General features: G+C 21.5%; 4 protein-coding genes across 6 annotated transcripts; 3 read left to right on the forward strand and 1 right to left on the reverse strand.

Moving 5' to 3' along the window:
• The first annotated feature begins 14 nt into the window (after nt 1-14).
• On the forward strand, nt 15-4,908 carry LOC411802 (biorientation of chromosomes in cell division protein 1-like 1). 2 transcript variants are annotated; one of them, XM_016913092.2, is made up of 3 exons: nt 15-296; nt 489-4,255; nt 4,423-4,533. In XM_016913092.2, exons 1-3 carry the CDS (start codon nt 165-167, stop codon nt 4,496-4,498), a joined length of 3,975 nt encoding a protein of 1,324 aa, XP_016768581.2. In that variant the 5' UTR covers nt 15-164; the 3' UTR covers nt 4,499-4,533. The 2 variants fall into 2 exon arrangements, with proteins under 2 accessions (XP_016768581.2, XP_016768580.2); XM_016913091.2 differs by lacking the exon at nt 4,423-4,533 and adding an exon at nt 4,614-4,908 and having other exon boundaries at nt 17-296.
• A 3,066-nt stretch (nt 4,909-7,974) lies between these two features.
• Nucleotides 7,975-12,556, forward strand: LOC552801 (mitoferrin-1). Of its 2 annotated transcripts, none has more exons than XM_625176.6 (5): nt 7,975-8,622; nt 10,263-10,545; nt 10,730-10,954; nt 11,050-11,257; nt 11,518-12,556. In XM_625176.6, the coding sequence occupies exons 1-5, from the start codon at nt 8,506-8,508 to the stop codon at nt 11,657-11,659; spliced, it is 975 nt and encodes a 324-aa protein (XP_625179.1). In that variant the 5' UTR covers nt 7,975-8,505; the 3' UTR covers nt 11,660-12,556. The 2 variants fall into 2 exon arrangements, with proteins under 2 accessions (XP_625179.1, XP_016768579.1); XM_016913090.2 differs by lacking the exon at nt 7,975-8,622 and adding an exon at nt 8,654-8,907.
• Nucleotides 12,557-12,726: 170 nt separating this feature from the next.
• Nucleotides 12,727-15,171, forward strand: LOC100576932. Its single transcript, XM_003249176.4, has 3 exons — nt 12,727-14,506; nt 14,588-14,739; nt 14,910-15,171. Exons 1-3 carry the CDS (start codon nt 14,321-14,323, stop codon nt 15,130-15,132), a joined length of 561 nt encoding a protein of 186 aa, XP_003249224.3. The 5' UTR covers nt 12,727-14,320; the 3' UTR covers nt 15,133-15,171.
• A 527-nt stretch (nt 15,172-15,698) lies between these two features.
• Nucleotides 15,699-18,818, reverse strand: LOC726343. The gene is made up of 6 exons (XM_016912946.2): nt 18,695-18,818; nt 18,357-18,623; nt 18,070-18,272; nt 16,272-16,474; nt 16,032-16,209; nt 15,699-15,961 (listed from the first exon to the last, which is right to left on the reverse strand). Exons 1-6 carry the CDS (start codon nt 18,696-18,698, stop codon nt 15,707-15,709), a joined length of 1,110 nt encoding a protein of 369 aa, XP_016768435.2. The 5' UTR covers nt 18,699-18,818; the 3' UTR covers nt 15,699-15,706.
• Nucleotides 18,819-19,200: the final 382 nt, after the last annotated feature.

Raw genomic sequence — 19,200 nt, forward strand, 5'->3', positions numbered from 1 at the left:
TACCACTGATTATTATTCATTTACTCACACAAATATAACATTTAACCTAGACGTAAAGCCAGAGAGTATGGCTGCGTACTGTTTCATGGAATGATTTCGTTAGTGAAAATGAATAATTATTTAATGTTCAAGTGAATTATAATCACTTTGAATATTTTATCATCATGGAATTAAGTTTACCCAACACGTTATTAGCAGGTGATCCACGATTAGTAGATCATATTGTAGGAGAAGTTAAATCTCAAGGAATTTTTGATCAATTTCGTAAAGAATGTATCGCTGATGTTGATACAAAAGTATGTAATATTTATTTAATATTTTTAAATAATTTTAATAAAATTATTCATATAATCATTTTAAATAATGTTATAGAATAATGATTAAAATGTAATATCTATTTATGCTTTTCAAATACTACTAATTTATGTATAAAAATTCTTTATGATAAATGTTTATTATTCGTAATAATTTTTATCTTTTAATTACAGCCAGCATACCAAAATTTGCGTACAAGAGTTGAAGGATCTGTAAATTCTTTTCTTAGCAAACAATCATGGAAACCAGATTTAAACAAAAATCAATTGAGAGAAACATTACGAAAGCATATACATGAAGCTCCTTATTTAGATGCTGGTGTAGAACGCATAGTAGATCAAGTAGTAAATCCAAAAGTATATTCAGTTTTCATGCCCCAAATTGAAGATGTAGTATATAAATTTTTAGGAATAGAAAGACCTAAGGCAAAAGAAAAAAATGGTGCATGTGGCCTTAAAGATTTATTACCCAAAGATTTAGATCCTGTTTCACCAGAGTCTGATAAAAATAGTTTAAAAGATGTATCTTTGGAATCTATGGATGCAATGGAAGATTTAGAAATAAAAAAAGATATAAAATTAATTAATGAACAAAAATCACATGAGGAAGAAATTTCCTATGAAAAAAATAAAGATAACATATCTGAGAATGGACATATTTCTTCAGATGAAAAAGTATTAGATGAAAGTGATAAAACTTTTAATAAGACTGGTAGTATTTTAAATTTAAATATATCTGGAAAATCAGATGATAAAACAGAAGAAGATGAAGAAGACAGTCCTACATTTGAACCAATTGATATTATGAATTTAAATGAATCTAACAATTCTAATGATTCTCATTTATCAGGTATATCAGAATTAACTAGCCATAGATCTAGAAGTCCTGATTTCTGTAATGAACTATCAAGAGACAATTTTGATTATAGTAATCAAGATTCACAATTAAGTAAAGTTTCTTCCGATTCTCGGTTATCAATTGTAACTGACTTTGGATCTTCTAATCATGCATCAACACCAATACATGAAGCATTGAAAGATGAAATAAATAAAGATAAATGTGATGTTAGAAATATTAAAGACAATTTTAAAACTGTCAAAGAATATGAATCTAAAAATAAAAATAATAAAAATATTTTTGAATTGAATAAAAATAAAGATGTACAAGATATTAAAGATTCTAAAAATATTAAAAACAATTTATCTTCTAAAGAAAACTGTCGTGATGCTACAAATAACAGCATAAAAGATAATAAGTATGAACATAAAAATAATAAAGATAGAAGCAGAGATGTTGAATCTAAATCAAAATCAAAAGATAAAAACCATATAAAAGAGGGAAAACATCATAGAGATAGAAGTAATGATAAAAAAAGAGAAAGGAATCATAGTGGATCAAAATATGATAAATATGATAAAAGTAAAACTAAAGATAAAGGTGATCAACTAAAAGAAAATACGGATAAAGTTAAAGATATAGAAAAAGATAATTACAGTAAAATAAAGGATGATAAAATAAAAGAAACAGACAAGAAAGATAATATCAGTAAAGAAGGAAAAGATTTAAAAGATCTTTATAAAGAAAAAATTAGAGAGCTCAGAGAAAAAAAAGAATTAACAGAAAAGGAAAAATTAAATAAAGACAATAAAGAATCAAAATCAAACAAAGAAAATAAAGATAAAAAAGATTCTCCAAAAGATAAAAAATCTTACAAAAAAGATAATAAAAGTTCTTCCAAAAATTCTTCATCAAGTTCTCATGAAATTAAAACTATTAAAATATCTGAAAAAATTATTGAAGGAAAAGAAAGAAAAAATGAATCAAAGGACAAGGATAAAAATAAGAGAGATGAAAAACGAACTTCTAAGGAACATATAAAATCTAAAAATCATGTCAGTATGAAAATGGACTTGACAGAAAAATTAGATAAACAAGACATAAAGAAATTTATAAAAAATGAAAAAGAAGAAAAAATTGACAAATCTGAAACAAAAAAAGATATTAAGTCAAATAATGAAAAGCTAAATAATAAAAAAGATGCAAAAAATTACATGCAAAATAAAACACGAAATGAGAAATTAGATAATAAAAGAGAAAGCAAAAATGATTCACAGCATAAAGATAAAAAGCGGAAAGAAGAAAAAAAGTCCAAATCAAAAGATGATCATTCTAGTTTAAGAAGAAATTCTAATGATCGACGTTCTACAGATAGGGATGGTTCAAATGGATCCAGTAGCAAAAATTCACAATCTAGCAATTCTGGATCTAATATTGCTAATAGTAAATCAAATACATCAACTTTTTCTAAAGAAACAAACCATATAAGTAATTCTGGTAGTGAAACATCAGATAATATTGAAGAAGCACATACAAGTGATTTAAAATTATCATCAGATCAACAAAGTTATAAATTGGACAGAATAACAGAATTACATTCAGAATACAAAACAGAAAGCATTAATAATTATGAAATGCACATTAAGCCAGAATTAGAATTTAATGATAATAATTTACCTTTGAAAAAACGAGCATTACTAGGAGAAGATAATAGCATTTCAGGAGAAATGAAAGTGAAGAAACCAAAATTTGCAAAAAATATACATGAAGCTAAAAGATTAATGAAAATTAGAAAACAAATAGAGAAACAAAAACTTAAAGAAAATAAAAAGATGGAAAAGCAAAATACTCAAAAAATAGAACAACCAATACAATCAAATTCAGTAAATAATGATAATTTTGAAAGTATGCCAGATGAAGAACGTGTTCAAATAATAGAAATACCAGATGAAGAATATGAAGAACCATATCCTGAGAAACATACTAATTTAACTTTAGAAGAAAGATCAATAATGATGTTACAAACTGAAGCTGGTACAAAAGATTTATTGGAAACACATTCTAATTTGAAATTGAAATTATCAGATATGGAACTGTGTATTAGAAAATCATTAAATGAAACATTACCTAATAAAACATTAGAAGAAGAATCTGTCCAACAATCAAGTTCCAATATTCAAACAAAACTATCTGACAATAAAGGAATTGAAGACTTACAAAATAAAGAGTCATTGTCTTCTACAATAGAAGAAACAAGTAGCAATATAATAAAGGCAGAAAAAATAGATAATTCTGTAGAAATATATTCTGAAAAACTAATACAACAAAAAACTAATTCATCTAAACTAGAAAAACATATAACATCTCAACAAGGCACAAAGTATTTTAACATTGATACTAATAAAATGGACATAAATGATAAAAACAAGCAATTAAACTCAAGTAATATAAATATAAATGATATAACTTATTCAAATGACAATAAAAATATAGAAATTCCTTCAACATCAAAATTTAAAGATGAAGATGTTTCTCGGGATAATCAAAACAATAGTCTTTCTAATTTCAATAGATATGTAACTGACATTAAAATGATAAAAAAACAATCGGAGGCAATAGAATTTACATCAATAGAAGTTGAAGATAATGAAGATTGTCGTTACTTCAAAGCTGATAATGAAAAATCAGAAAAATTTTCTAGTTTCTTAGAATCATTAGAGTTAGTGGAAAATAGTTCTCTAGAAGATATAATAGAAAGTTTAGGAGGACAAATTGTATCTTCAATACCAAAAGCTATGGCACCACCTTTACCAAAACGTAAACATTCATCTAGCCCATTAACAGATATATTATTAAATAATTCAAATAATAACAATGATGGAGGGAATCATAAAAAAGTTCTCAATTCACCTAATGAAGAAGCATTAAATAACATAAAAAAAAGAAAACTAATAACTAAGAAGCAAAGACTCCAACAAAATATATGTGCTCCTCAAGCGCTTTTAAATGGAGAAAATTTTGTTATGCCACTAAGTCCAGAAAGTGATGTATCTGCAACCAGTGAAAAAATTCCTTCTTCAAATCTAATTAAAGAAGATAAAGGGTATGTTAAATAATTTTTTTTTTTTTTTAATGAAAACTTGTTTCTTTATTTATTCTTCGAAAAAAATATCTAAGACTGTTTTCATAAACTTTTAAATGAATTTTTTGTTTTTGTAAAATAGATGTAATAAATTTAAAGTATTATATTTATCAAACATTTTTTTTAAGGTCTCTATTTATGAAAAAAGTTGTCAAGTTATCCAGAAGCTATCCATATATTAAAAAATCAACAAATTATATATAATATATAATATAAAAAGTTGAAAAAAAAATCTACATATTTTTTGTAATATTTATAATTTTTAAACTATATATATCTTTACTATCCATATCATAATTATTTTATTATGTAATTGCAGCCGGCATAGAAGCAGTCAACGTTATTCAAGTGATGATTTATACAAGCCACGTCCATTATTTTCAAGTTCTTCTCGCAGAAGTAGGAGATCTAATCAGGTATAGCTAGTAGCTTGTAATTTAAGATGTTGAATTGTGTTTTACTTTACAATACAAAAAAGAAATCCTAATTGTTGATTCTAGTAATATACATTTTATATCATATTTGAATCAAATATTTTTAAACTTTAAAATACTGATGTGACCAAGAAAAAATCTGTAAGTTATATATCTAATATGTTTAAAATTTAAATTTCTAAATTTTTTTATGCAAAACTTCATATAAATCAATATATTAATATTTGTTTCAAATATATATTATATTAGAAATAAGTTGACATTCATAATTAAATTCATAATTTTAAATTGGCTATTTATACTTATCTAAAAAAAAAAATTTAGGAATTCCTAAATGATATAATTTAAGCAAGAATTACTTATGTAGAAATATTGAATTTAATGCAGTATTATTAAAATACGCAATTAAAAAATATTTTTAAATAAAAATAGACATTTTTTTTTTGAAGAAAAATAATATAATATACAATATTTTAAAAAATTCAGAAAAATATGAATATTGTGAAAAAAATAAATGCATTGAATTGAATTGTACAGTTATTAAATTTAATTAAAATTGGTTGTAAAATTGTACTTTTTCAAAGAACTTGTATAAATTTTGTACAAATGTATGTTTGAGTTAATCATTCAAACTATATTGAAGAATACATACTTAAGTAGTTCTCATTTTATAAAAAAAAAAAGAAAAAGGATAGTTAATATTTTTTCATATTGCTTATATGAAATTTTTTGTATAAAGCTCAACTTCTTATAAAAAATACACAAATCTGCAATTAATGTGCAATTTTTATCAATATAAATGTACACATTGAAAAAATATATAAAAGTACATATTTATAGGGCTATAAATTAAAGAATTATTATATATGCACTATTTGACATGAATATAAGTTTTGTATATATTAACAAAAATTTTATACAAATATAATTTTTTTTTTTTAAGCTCTTATTCATCAAGTTTACATTATGATAAGAAATATGTGTAAAAATGTTGTAACCTGATAAGATTAAAAGGAAGGCAATTGTTACTTTTAAATAGTTATCTTATTCTAATATAAGATTTTACAAAAGTAATATTATTTATGTTTTTTATATATTCTACTGGTAATTTCTTTATATTTAAGTTTAACAAAATGGATAGAAGTTGAAACTAATTATGTTGTGGTGTTTAAAATAATTTTTTTTTTTATTTTTCTTTTTTATTCTTTATTTTTAATAGAACAATAACAACAAAATTGTAATACAAAGAAATTATTATCTCATTTTTCATACTTTCATTCATTTCTCAAACTTTCTATCTATTTAAAGATTGTAATATTAAATTTTTACAAAAAATGTTATATTTATTAATAAGCGTATTCTTTATTATTCCATATATGCATAAGTTTGTATAAATATGTACATAAAACAAGTATATTATACTTTATTACTGTGAAAATATTGTAGAATATTTTTTCCAACTTTTTAAAATATTTATTGCCATATGTAACATAGTAAACAATTTATAAAACTCATTACCATTATATTATAATTGCTTTAAAATAAAATGACTTTTTGTATACATGTTAAAAAGTTTATAAATATTTAAATCCTTTCTTGAATTTTAAATAATATAAATTAGTTATATTATATTCTTTGGTGTGTTTCAATTGAAATTTTTTTAAGTAATTAAAATTACTTGTAAAAATTACTTATGTAAAAAAGATTTCATTTTATTTATTGTAAATAATAAAATTGAAATAATAATTGTACCTATATGTAAGTATTTAGATATATATGTGTGTGTATATATATATATATATAATATAAATTTTTAAATAATACAATAAAAAAACAGGTTATTAAGACATATATTTCATAATATAATGATTTTAATGACATTAAATAATTATATTATATAGAATGTTAATATATTTTTGACATTTTGAACATTTAATTTTAGAGACCAAAACAAATATAAAAATTTTGACTGAAGCTTATTTATTAAATTATAAGAAATTTAAATTCGCATTAAATAAAGCAGTAGAAATGGAATGTAATGATCGTGATAGAATCTTACTTTATTTATGAATCGTTTTATTTAACATAAAATAATTGAATTATTTATAATTTTTCTCTTTAGCATATTTCATTCTCTCTAAGCATATTTCAACTGACATTTTTGTTATCAACTTTTGTGTTTATTTTGACCTTTAAAATCGATCCTCTAAAGATATTGCACGAATATATTAACACCTGTACATTAGAAACTTTAATTACATTTGTTGAATCATTCTGGTTTTTTCAACTCATGAAAAATAATATCGTTTTAAGTATTTAATTTTTCTGTAATTAGTATTTAAATTTTACGTAGTTTTATGCAATATAATCGAACATTTTTATGTATTATTCAAAAAATTATGACAAGTTGAGTTTTCATTTAAAACTTATATTACATAACTCATTCGATTAAATCATTTTAGAAAAGCATTAGCGTGTAAAGTACTACACATGATAGCTCGTAATCTTGATATTTTCTATAATTAGAACAATATGTGTAGTTTGTCATATGCTACGTAACATGATCTTGTACATGTTTTTACAACATTGCATTGTCTAGAATATAGTAAAACCGTCCATAGAATGCTATGAAGTACAAAATGCAAGTCATTAAATTTTTCAATGATGGTAATTATTTATTTTCATTTTCATGATGAATTTGATTAATTTTTATATGAAACAAATAAATATATTTTTGACAAAATATGCATAATTGATATATGATAATTGATATTGATATTGATAATGATTTTAAATTTATCAAATACTTTTATTTTAAACGTATAGAAATATAATATAAAATAACTAAAATGAAAAAAAATCAAATAAAAATATTTTTTATGTATATGATTAAAAATATTAATACCATAAATATCCCATAAACATTTATCATAAATATATATGTTGATTTATTATTTATATTTTATAATTAGTAAAGAAATTTAAAAATTGTAATTAATTACAATACATAAAAATAAAATAATTAAAAACTAATGTAGTTTTTATTAATGTATCTAAAAAAAATAAGAAAAATTCTAAAAAATTGTATTAGAAAGATCCATTCTGTGATTTTAAATTCAACGACCCATCTCCATTTACGAGAGGGATTAATGGATGCATTATTGTATGCTTTATATAGATATAAAGCATGTCTTATACATTATATTATATATTTATTAAGCTACTACTGCGTAGATATTATACGCACCAACCACGTGGTTGAATACGACGCATGCGTGACACGTGCGCGTACATCTAACCTCACCAAACGAATGTATGACGACGACGACCCGTAATCGTATCGCGAAGAATGCCAGTATGTATCGAGTTCCGTAACGATTCAAATAAACAATCAAATGCAAACGCCATGTATCCCCATATTTTAAGAAAATAGTGTAAGAAAATAAAATAACTTATATGTGGCGTGAATACCAGGAGGGGACTATACATTGTAAATTTACTATTATCGTGAGTAGCAGGCTTTTCAACTCCAATACGTTCCATTAAGACACGATCAACGAATACGATTACGTCTCATTATTTCGAAAGAACGAACGTTATCCTCATATCCTTTTGAATGAATGTTTCGGCGATTACAAAGCAAATGTTGCTACATAAACGATAAATCGGCATCAATTATTGCCGAATGCGTGTTGTCTACTTCAAAAGAGTGCATATAAAAATTGCGGCATTTTAAAGCTGCGAATTGAAAATTACGTTAAAGCATCTTCAGGAAATATGAATACTGAAATTTATGAGACTTTACCTACATCATCTGTGGCTGTACATATGACAGCAGGCGCATTTGCCGGAATTATGGAACATTGTGTTATGTATCCACTTGACAGTGTTAAGGTAATAACTTTATTTCTTGTATATTTTTTCTAAGATACTTTACATAACCTCAACTATTGTTTCACGGAATTTAATTTCCGTCATATTCTAACATCATCATGACATTTAATATCATGACATTGCAAGTCGCACAATCTTTGAATAATAAAAGGTGATATTCAAAGACACTTCTTTGAATTTTATCTTTTTCCTCGTTCAAATCTGGAAATCAGGTTTGTCATATATGACATATATTACATCGTCGATGTAATCTTAAATAAATAAAAAAGTACTTAAATTTTCAAGGTAATTGCAAATATTCGTAAAATATAATATAATATTAATATTAATATAATATTATTATTCAATCATAATTTCGTGTTTTGTATCTCAATTATAAATTTATTGTGCAACCAGTTTAAGCAATATAATTTCGTAATTACTTTCAGGTTTTTTAAAATTTATAAATGATTGTATTAGTCATCAAATAATTTAATATTAATATTTTGTAATAATAGTTTATATTTCAATACATATTGCAATGATAAATATATAATCTATTATTATCACAATATTAGAAAATATTGTTGTTAATGTAAATTTAATTATTCATAATTAAATAATAATTATGTTAACTGATAATAATAAATAAAAAAGATTTTATGTAATAAAAAATAAACTTTCTAATCTCTATTTAATTGTTTTTAATTAATTTATATAAATATGTAAACATTTTTTATAATCCCTTTTTATTATTAAAATATATGATTAAAATTCTACTTATCTTTTTATAAACTTGATTTTAGATATTTATTTTATATAATTTTATTTATTAATAGTATATATATTATTTCAATATTTGATGTATATTTATTGTGTCATATTTATATATATTATATTTTGCAAACTATAAACAATACCTAAATATTATATTTGTTAGTTTATAATATTAAAATAGATTAATTGTAAATAATTTTAACACGTAAAATAATTAAACTGAACATGAGTTTCAAACATTCATTATATAACACATTTCTTAGTTCTGTTACAGTAGGTGCTATTTTTGGTTTTCTTTTCAACCTACAATCTATATTAGCAATTACTTTCACAATTACTTAGAAAATATACTTGCAATGAAATGTAAATACAAAATAACATGAAAATTTATATCACATAAACAATATATCATAAAGTAAAGATTTTAAATTTAATTTAATATTTTATATTTTCTTTATATTATTTTTAAAATATTATGTATTTATTTATATATTTCTTATCGTAATATAATATATTTAGTGAGATTATTAATAAATATTTAATTAAAAATTATATTTTTAAATAATTGCAAATCATGATTTTATTTATTTTAGTATTTCTTTTTATTTATTTAATATTTCTATATGTTTTCTCATCATACCAATTAAAATTTTAAAATAGTAATAAAAATTTCCCAATTTAATAAATACTTAATAAAAGTTAATTAATTTTAATTTTTTTATTATTACATTCTAAATTATATTCTTATATGTGTAATTTTTATGTGTAATCAATATTTTAAATTAGTAAAATATGAAAATATTTGGAAAGTATAAAAATAAAATTTTAAATAAATAAATTTATTTAAACATATATATATTTTATATTTTATTTATATTATTTAGACAAGAATGCAAGCATTAACACCAAATGCAGGTGTAAGAGGTGGAGTAAGAACTGTTCTAAGGAGAATGGTACAACAAGAAGGTTTTTTGAGACCAATTCGTGGTATGAGTGCAATGGTTGTAGGAGCTGGTCCTGCACATGCATTGTATTTTTCATGTTATGAATTTATTAAAAATAAATTTTTGAATTCAAGAACATATTCTGAATTGAATGTAGCTCCTTATGCAATTGCTGGTTTTGTGGCAACACTTCTTCATGATGGTATAATGAATCCAGCAGAAGGTAAAACATTTTAAATTTATTAGCAAATAAATTTAATATTCATTTATCATGTAATTTTCATATATTATGTCCAAATATTTCCAAAACATGCTAAATATGTTTTTTTATGGAAACTTAATAAGCTAAATGTGGTTAATAATTTTTAGAATTTTTTCCAATGAAGAAAATAATTATCTTATTCCAGTGGTTAAACAGCGATTACAAATGTATAATTCTCCTTATCAAAATGTTATGACATGTATAAGAAATATATATAAAAATGAAGGTGCATATGCATTCTATAGAAGTTATACGACACAATTGACTATGAATATACCTTTTCAAACAATCCATTTTGTTACTTATGAAGTTGCACAAGTTGTCACAAATCCTAATCATATTTATAATCCAATAGCACATATGGTATCAGGTATATATATTTTTTGAAAGAAAATAATATTATATTATATTATATTATATTTTAAAACTTGTTTTTATTGGATTTAACATGTGAATAAATTATAGGTGCATTAGCAGGAGCTGTTGCTGCTGCAGTTACAACACCTTTAGATGTTTGCAAAACACTTCTGAATACACAAAATGGTATACAGGCTCAAGGCATGAAAGATGCTTTAAGAATTGTGTATAGATATGGAGGTTTATCTAGCTATTTCCGTGGTTTAAATGCCCGTGTTCTTTATCAAATGCCAGCCACAACTATTTGTTGGTCAACGTAAGTTATATATAAAATAATTTTAATAAGAATTATAATTTTTTATTATTTAATATTATAAAATAGAAAAATATTAATTATAGATACATAAAATATGTAATTAATGGAATTAATTATATGCCTACAAATCTAAAATTAATAAATAAAATTAATCCAATAATTATGATATAAATAACTTATAATATTTTCTATTTTGTATTATACTGTATAATATTATTTAAAATGTTAAATATAATAATTTTTGTTTATTAATTATTTAGATATGAGTTTTTCAAATATATATTTCAAGAAAAAGATGATGGATATCGTGGACCAGAAGTTGATAATGATTCTTCAAATGAAATTAATCAGAACCAAAGTTCAAATTCTAGATTTCATTTTCTAGTCTTTTTCAAGATATGAGCATATATCTCAATAAAAATGCTCCAACCTCAGTGTTACTCGGTGTGACAACGAGTTAAGTATTTTTGAATCTTTACTGACACCATTTGAACTGTATGAAGAACTATTGAATGGTAGATAAAATATCCGTTTTTTCATATTTGAAGAGTTTATCAACAATATTTCGTTAATTCATCTACGCTATTATTACATGTATATAATAATTCATAATGAAGAAATACATGTATAAATGAAAATCCATTTTGAGCCAAGTGCGGGACGCAAGCTCAACAAAATAAGAAAAATGAATCAGAAAATTTCTTTAGTTATTTTTTAATATATGACTATTTAATAATGTATAATTACAAATTAATGACTGCATTTTCTAGTACATTGAAGTAAACGGCAAGTAGTATTTTACAAATATTCACCAAATCATTAAAACATTATTAATTGATATAAAATCTAAAACAAGGAATTGTTAATATTAATAAAAAGATATTTTGTTTTTCTTAACATATTATAATATTAAATACTATAAAGATATAGCATCTTTGAAACTTTTATTGAATATAATATTTTATTAAATAAAATAATTAACAATGTATTATTTTAAAAAATTAATGAAATACAATTATTAATTAGTAATATTATTTCAAAGATAACATAATATAAATGTTGTGTAAATGATAGTTATCCGATATTAAACGTACTATCATTCACCATACCGTTTATATTAATCAACAAAAAATTCATTATGAAAATTTAAAAAAGATTATATAACAAACATGCTAAATTATATGTAAACTATATTCAATTTATTTATGAAATAGTTTATATACTTTTGTTATAAAATAATTTATGAATTATTCGCGTGAATGTATTTTTGGCGTTCATAAAATACGTGATAAAAAAAAATTTAAATGTTAGAATAATTATTCATTAAAGTGAACCATGTAATTTTGAATCAAAATGATATACACATATTTTGTATAGAAGAAAACTGTTAAAAGTATTTTAATTAAATACAGTAAAATTATATTGGTTAAATCATAAGTAAAACAATAATATAATTATCTTTAAAAATATTAAATTTGAAAAATATGCTCTATTTGAATAGTAAATTAGAATAATAAATTTAATTAGTATATTTAATATTGTACCATTATTGTACACTTAGATTAAAAAACAAACAGTGGGATGCATGGAAAAATTGATTAGCAAAGCAGTGTGTGTAGTACAATTAAAATGATACATTTAAAATTTGAAATTAAAAATTCTTAATTGAAATCTCATATATTTCGAATGAAAAATATAAAATTTTAGTATTTGATTTATTATCATAAAACGCGGTTCATCTAAATTTAGATAAAATGTAAATTTACTAATACCTTCATTAATCGTGAAATAAAACGTTAGATAAGTCCTGCATAAAAAGGTACAGAATTTAGACTATCTTGTAGAACAGTATAGATAAGTTAATATTACGTGCGTGTGTACAGTATGAAGAAACAAATTATAAAGCAAAGAAACGGCAATCTTATTGTGCAACAAGTACAATTCGCCTTGATTATACAAGTACAAATTAAGAATTGCTCCTTAGTCTGTGTAATATAAATAATTCATCTAAACATTATATCACAATATTGCTTCCTATGGCTGTGATTACTGAGTCATTTGATGTTGACTTTAAGAGGGAGTAATATCATATGAAAACTCATACTTCACGCCATATTTATTTATTATTGTTCATCGCTACCGATATAATATTATTTGACACCTTAATTAAAACATGTCATTAATTGTTGTATACATAAAAATATATGTATAATCTTTTTATAAATGTCTTTTGATAAATTTTTTTTTCAAACGAAGAAAAATATATATTTAAATTATTTTTATGGTGCGAAGATATGATTTTTAACAAAAAAAAAATAAAATTTATAATAAAATTTGGCATATAAATTAATCTATGCATGTAAATATACATGTATATGTTATATGTATAATGTAAAATATCAATACACCGAATAAATAAACAGTATTTAATTCGGTGTTTAATAAATGTGCATTTCGCAGTAATCTTTAAAATTTAATAATCGCGCAAAATTTAATTCTTTTTAATTGTTTAATTGTTAATAAATACTCACTTTACATAGTATAAAAAGTAATATTAGCGCCTAATTTTTATTAATATTTACGAAATTAAATTTTATGTATATTTACAGAGATCATGATGACCAATTGATTTTTATGGACTATTTACCTGAAAAATTAATAGAGTTACTCATTTTAATTAATATTTGCTTATTAAATTTTTTTTATCAACTTATATATAAAATAATGCTCCCACTGATATATTATTGCATAAGTTGATAATGTTAGCGCACGAAAAAATAAATGAACGATATACAATAAAACGTATTATATGTAATAATAATGTAAATAAAATGATTCTGTAATGTAAATAAAATATAAAAAGAGTCATGAAAATATTATTTTTGTCTATTAAATTAATAAAAAAAAAACATTAGAAAATCGCGATAACATGTACTCTCATTTCAGAGTTATGCTATGTTGAAAATTCTTTATAAATGTAATTTTTTTTTAAATCAGTGGGCTTATATTCAAATTTTGATTACAATTTTATATAAATTATTGAACACATAATAAAATTAAATCATGACGACCAAAGGAGTTTGTAATACACGTTGTCAAGCATTTCATACTGAAATGATAAAAAAAGAGGAAAACACACGTATTAACTGGTTTTTGAAAAATCAACAGAAATTATTGGATCGTTTAGAAAAAGTAAAAGTTGAATTGCCGCCGAAATATGAACCAGAGAAAAAACCAAGCATAGGCATTGTATATAATCGTAAATAATATATTACATATATCTATACTCATTTTATAATAAAAATTACATAAAATTTTTTTATTTTATAGATACATTTGAAACCCTTACCAAATTGGAGACCTCTCGAACCTGATGATTCTATCAATATGAACATAATGAAACCAATTGATCCACAAACAAGAGCCATGTTATTTGAAGACGCTCCAAGCTTTATCACCAATGAAAATTATACTTATAAAAGGTTTTACATATATTAATATTTTGTAGTAAAAGAAAACAAGATTTTAATAAAAAAATCTATTATATTTCTTCTTCTATATTATTTTTGATTTCAACTTTTTTTTATTGAAGAATATATCAATATTTTTTACTAATAATTTCATTACTAACTAATTTCATTAATTATTTTAGATTAAAAGATCTTCCAGAAAGTCGTTATTACTATCCGGAATGTACAAATTGGATATATGGATGGCATCTATCAGATTATCCATCAATTCCACGAAGTAAAGTTTCACACACATTTGTTATGATGCGTGAATTTTATAATCCAAAAATATCAAGTCTTCATAAAGATCCAGAATGGTATCGTCCTTCAAGAAGAGTAACATTTGTATGCGATGAAATAAATTAATTATTCTATTAAATAAAATTTCAATCAGGTATATTTTCATTCCAAAGTTTTATTATAAAAATTGTTTATCAACTATCTTTTTTAAATAGTAAAAATTTTATAAATAAATTTATTATATAATTTGTTAATTTTTATTTTTCGATTTATGCTATTTTATAAATAATAAAAAAATGATTCTTATTATATTAATATCATATACAAATTTATTATATAAAAATTTTGTGTTTTTATTTTTGATATCATTTATTGCCATATATTTTATATAATAATAAATCTTTTACATTCATTTTTTATTTTTAAAAATAAGTTATATTTCATTAACGATACTTTACATTTAATACATTAATACAACAATTTCAACAATAAAGATATTTCACTAAACAATTATTATATGTTTTTCACATTAAAATGTTACAAATAAGAATAATTTTTTTTTTTTTATATTTTATAAGTAACATTTTATAACATTTTAATATTTTATATTATAATATTTTAAAAAGGAATATTATATTATAATAATATTATAATAATTTTCACATATTATATATTATATATTTAATTTTATATTTTTCAGCTATTCTATCTTTTTATCTTCTTCATCTATATCTAAATTAATTAACTCTTGTAACTCTGGTGGTAATAAATAATCTGCTTGCCCTGGTAGAGCATGAAAAATAAAATTAATGAATTTTTGAAAATGTTTAGTAACATTATAGAGTTTTTCCTCTAACGATTTCTTATTTGTATGACAATTAATAATTTCTTCTTTCATAATATTAATTATATCTCTCAAATGGATTATTAATTCATAAAATTCATCAATTCTTTCCTGCATTAATATATAATTTTTTATAAAATATTTTTTTAAATAATTAATAAAATTTGAATAATTTTATTACCTCGAAGTATCTATGTATGGCATGTTTTTCTTTATTACTTCGTACTCGCTCTAAACAAAGAACATAAATTATATCTGTGACACTTTGCATTTCAAATTGACGTTTTTGAATATACATATCTCTATTCGCCTTTTCTTTTAATTCTCGTATTTCGTTTTTAAATTTAATTTGCCTCTCCCTGTAAATTTTAATTCAAATTAATTATACAAATGCATTATCTACGAATATGCAGATATAAACCTCATGATTTGATTGAAATCAGCGATTATAGTATCCCTTTTAGCACAAAATAATTTTTCAAAATCATTATATAATGATTGTGTAATATGAGTGATTTCTACGCGCATCTTTCGTATCATTTCTTGTGTTATATTCATCCGTTCTTGTATAATTGCTTTTTGAGTATTCTTGGCACATTCTTCGGCTGCTTTCAACCATTCTTTCTAAGAAAAATAATCTTTTTTTTTATAAGTTATAGCTTATCTTTTATTTTATTAGTATTATATATAAATATATAAGATTATGCAAAGTCTTATAAACTATTTTCTCAAAAACTAATAAAGATATCAATTTTTTTTATTTTTTTATTATTTTTTCAAATTAAATGAAGAAAATATAATGATAGGGGAATTGATTTTTTGATAAACAACAAATTTTTTTAGCATAAATCATTGTTAGAATGATAGAAAGCTATCTTAGATTTTTTAAATAGAAAATGGTATTAATTTTTTGCTATTCGAATAGTTCTTATTAAATAAAGTAATACTCATTAAAATATTAAAATTACTTGTTATTTTTTTTTACTTTTATTATAAGCTAAAAACTTATAATAAAAATTTATGCACGAATGCGAAAAAATCGAAATATTATATTTATATTTCATTACATGTTCAAAATATCATTATGTAATTTTAATTTTTAAATACTCATAAATAGAAAAACTCTTTTTCTTATTAGTTTTCTTACAAAAATTTGACACTAATCATTTATTATCAATTTGTATTAAAAAACAATTTAATTAAAAGAAAAAAAAAAGTTTATATCTTCATTAATTTAAAAAAAAATGATTTTTAATACTTTATATGAATCATCCTATATATTATATGAATATAAATATATATATATATTTTCTTATTTTCGTATATATTTTTTCAATAGAATCTCATTCAATTATCTATTTTTAATTTTTATTCAAATTATTTCTGTTTTCATAAGAAAAAATCATTTTTAAAAAAAATTTAAATAATTAAAATAATATGATAATTAAACAATAGTTATAAAATAATTAAATCTTTTTATAAAACTTAGTATTTATAGTATTTATAATTTTTTTTATTGAAAAAAATTAAAAAGATTTTCAACATTAATTTTTTTTCGAATGAAATATTACTGTCTCTCTCTCTCTCTCTCTATATATATATATATTTTTTTTTTCATAAGGCAAAATTAGATAACGATTCTCATATAGAACAACCTTGAAGAAAGATTAAGTTACACAATCGTGTATTAAACATTTTTAAAATAAAACTTTTAATTACATGAAATTTTTTATTTGTATAAGATTTTAATTATAAATGTAAAATTAATATCATGAAATTAAAAAAAAATTATTTATAATAAATTAAATTATATTAAATTAATCACGAAATCTTAAATTTTTTTAATGTTTAACATATCAGTTTAACATATCATTCATATCAATATTTATTTACTCGATAAAAACACATCAGCTTATCAGATTTTACAGGAAAAGAAAAAAAATAAAAAAGATTTTTGAAAATATTTTATATATATGTATATATATGATCAATTGAAACATTATTTCAAATTTAAATAAAATATTATTAAGCTATTTTTTATTGAAATATCAATACTAATTAAATTATAATAATATATTAATTAAATTCTATTTTTTTCTCTTATATTTAAAATATAAATAGTTATTTATAACAAATATTAAAAAATATTCATTTAAAAAACAATAAATTCATATGAAATTTTATGAAGAATATATAAAAAGTAATGAAAATTTTATTACTTCAAGCTGTTTTTGTAAATTGACTCGAACAGATTCAAGGAAATTCTGGTATTTTTCATGCAATTGTTGCGTTTGCAGATCGGCTTCTCGCCTTTTTTTTGCTTGATATAAATAAAACTTCTCTCGCGATTGCCTTTCTATTTTATCCTTTAAATTTTCTTCAACTTCCTTTTTTAAATTTTCTAAGAGAGCTTCACCTATCTCTATTAATTTTATTTAAAATATATTTGAATTATTATTTTTATTTGAATTATATCACGTATACTTGATAATATTGGTAATATTACCTAATATATTTTGATGTACAAATGCTTTTATGATTTGATGATCTGTTGGTGGTACATCATTTTTGGTCATTTGATCCTCGGGAATTGAAAAGCATGGTTTTGATGTTTTTGATGTTATTAGTACATCTAATAATTTTAATGTATCATGATGAGTATAGTCAAAAAATACTTGTGCCAAGGATGGACCAAGGCAAGTACGAATTACTGATGAAGGCGGAACATCATTGTTCGAACATAATTTTACATTACATTTTACACTTGTTTGATCTGTAAAAATTTTACTTTTTCTATTCACTCAAAGATGTAATAAAATATTAATAAATATTAGTTTGACTTACGCATATTTTTTAGAATTTAGAATTTATTACGAAAAATTTATAAAGAATAAATAAAAGAAAGAATTAATCTTTCCAAAATAATATCTTTAATTGATGACAGATGATTGATCTGAAGAAAAAAACAAAAGAAAGAATAACCATTCTCAAAATTTATATAAATATAAAAATTTTGGCAATAATATATAAAACTTCCATACAAATAATACTTAAGAATTATATTTATAAGATTATAAGTATAAAATAGATATATAAAATTCTATTAAAAGATATAAATTCATATAATATAATTTGCTTTATAAAATTGTATCATTATATATATATATATATATATATATATATATATATATATATATATATATATATTTATATAAGAATGAATAATATGAATAATAAATTATATATAAAATAAATATAAATATAAAATATGTATTTTTATTTTTTAAAATTTTATGTTAAACTTTTTAATAAAATTATATTTATTTCCAAATAAAAATTTTGGTTAGGTT

The sequence above is a fragment of the Apis mellifera genome, linkage group LG7 (genome assembly GCF_003254395.2).
Source record: "Apis mellifera strain DH4 linkage group LG7, Amel_HAv3.1, whole genome shotgun sequence".
Lineage (NCBI taxonomy): Eukaryota > Metazoa > Arthropoda > Insecta > Hymenoptera > Apidae > Apis > Apis mellifera.

Excerpts from the sequence above, each read along its gene's own strand:
- LOC411802 (XM_016913091.2), top strand. The coding sequence starts at position 165 with ATGGAATTAAGTTTACCCAACACGTTATTAGCAGGTGATCCACGATTA. Across the intron at positions 297-488 it reads TCGCTGATGTTGATACAAAA|CCAGCATACCAAAATTTGCG; the intron begins GTATGTAATATT and ends TTTTAATTACAG. Across the intron at positions 4,256-4,613 it reads CTAATTAAAGAAGATAAAGG|CCGGCATAGAAGCAGTCAAC; the intron begins GTATGTTAAATA and ends ATGTAATTGCAG.
- LOC552801 (XM_625176.6), top strand. The coding sequence starts at position 8,506 with ATGAATACTGAAATTTATGAGACTTTACCTACATCATCTGTGGCTGTA. Across the intron at positions 10,546-10,729 it reads TATAATGAATCCAGCAGAAG|TGGTTAAACAGCGATTACAA; the intron begins GTAAAACATTTT and ends ATCTTATTCCAG. Across the intron at positions 11,258-11,517 it reads ACAACTATTTGTTGGTCAAC|ATATGAGTTTTTCAAATATA; the intron begins GTAAGTTATATA and ends TTAATTATTTAG.
- LOC100576932 (XM_003249176.4), top strand. The coding sequence starts at position 14,321 with ATGACGACCAAAGGAGTTTGTAATACACGTTGTCAAGCATTTCATACT. Across the intron at positions 14,507-14,587 it reads AAAAACCAAGCATAGGCATT|ATACATTTGAAACCCTTACC; the intron begins GTATATAATCGT and ends TTTATTTTATAG. Across the intron at positions 14,740-14,909 it reads GAAAATTATACTTATAAAAG|ATTAAAAGATCTTCCAGAAA; the intron begins GTTTTACATATA and ends TAATTATTTTAG.
- LOC726343 (XM_016912946.2), bottom strand. Across the intron at positions 16,210-16,271 it reads GATTTCAATCAAATCATGAG|GGAGAGGCAAATTAAATTTA; the intron begins GTTTATATCTGC and ends TAAAATTTACAG. Across the intron at positions 15,962-16,031 it reads CCATACATAGATACTTCGAG|GAAAGAATTGATGAATTTTA; the intron begins GTAATAAAATTA and ends ATATTAATGCAG.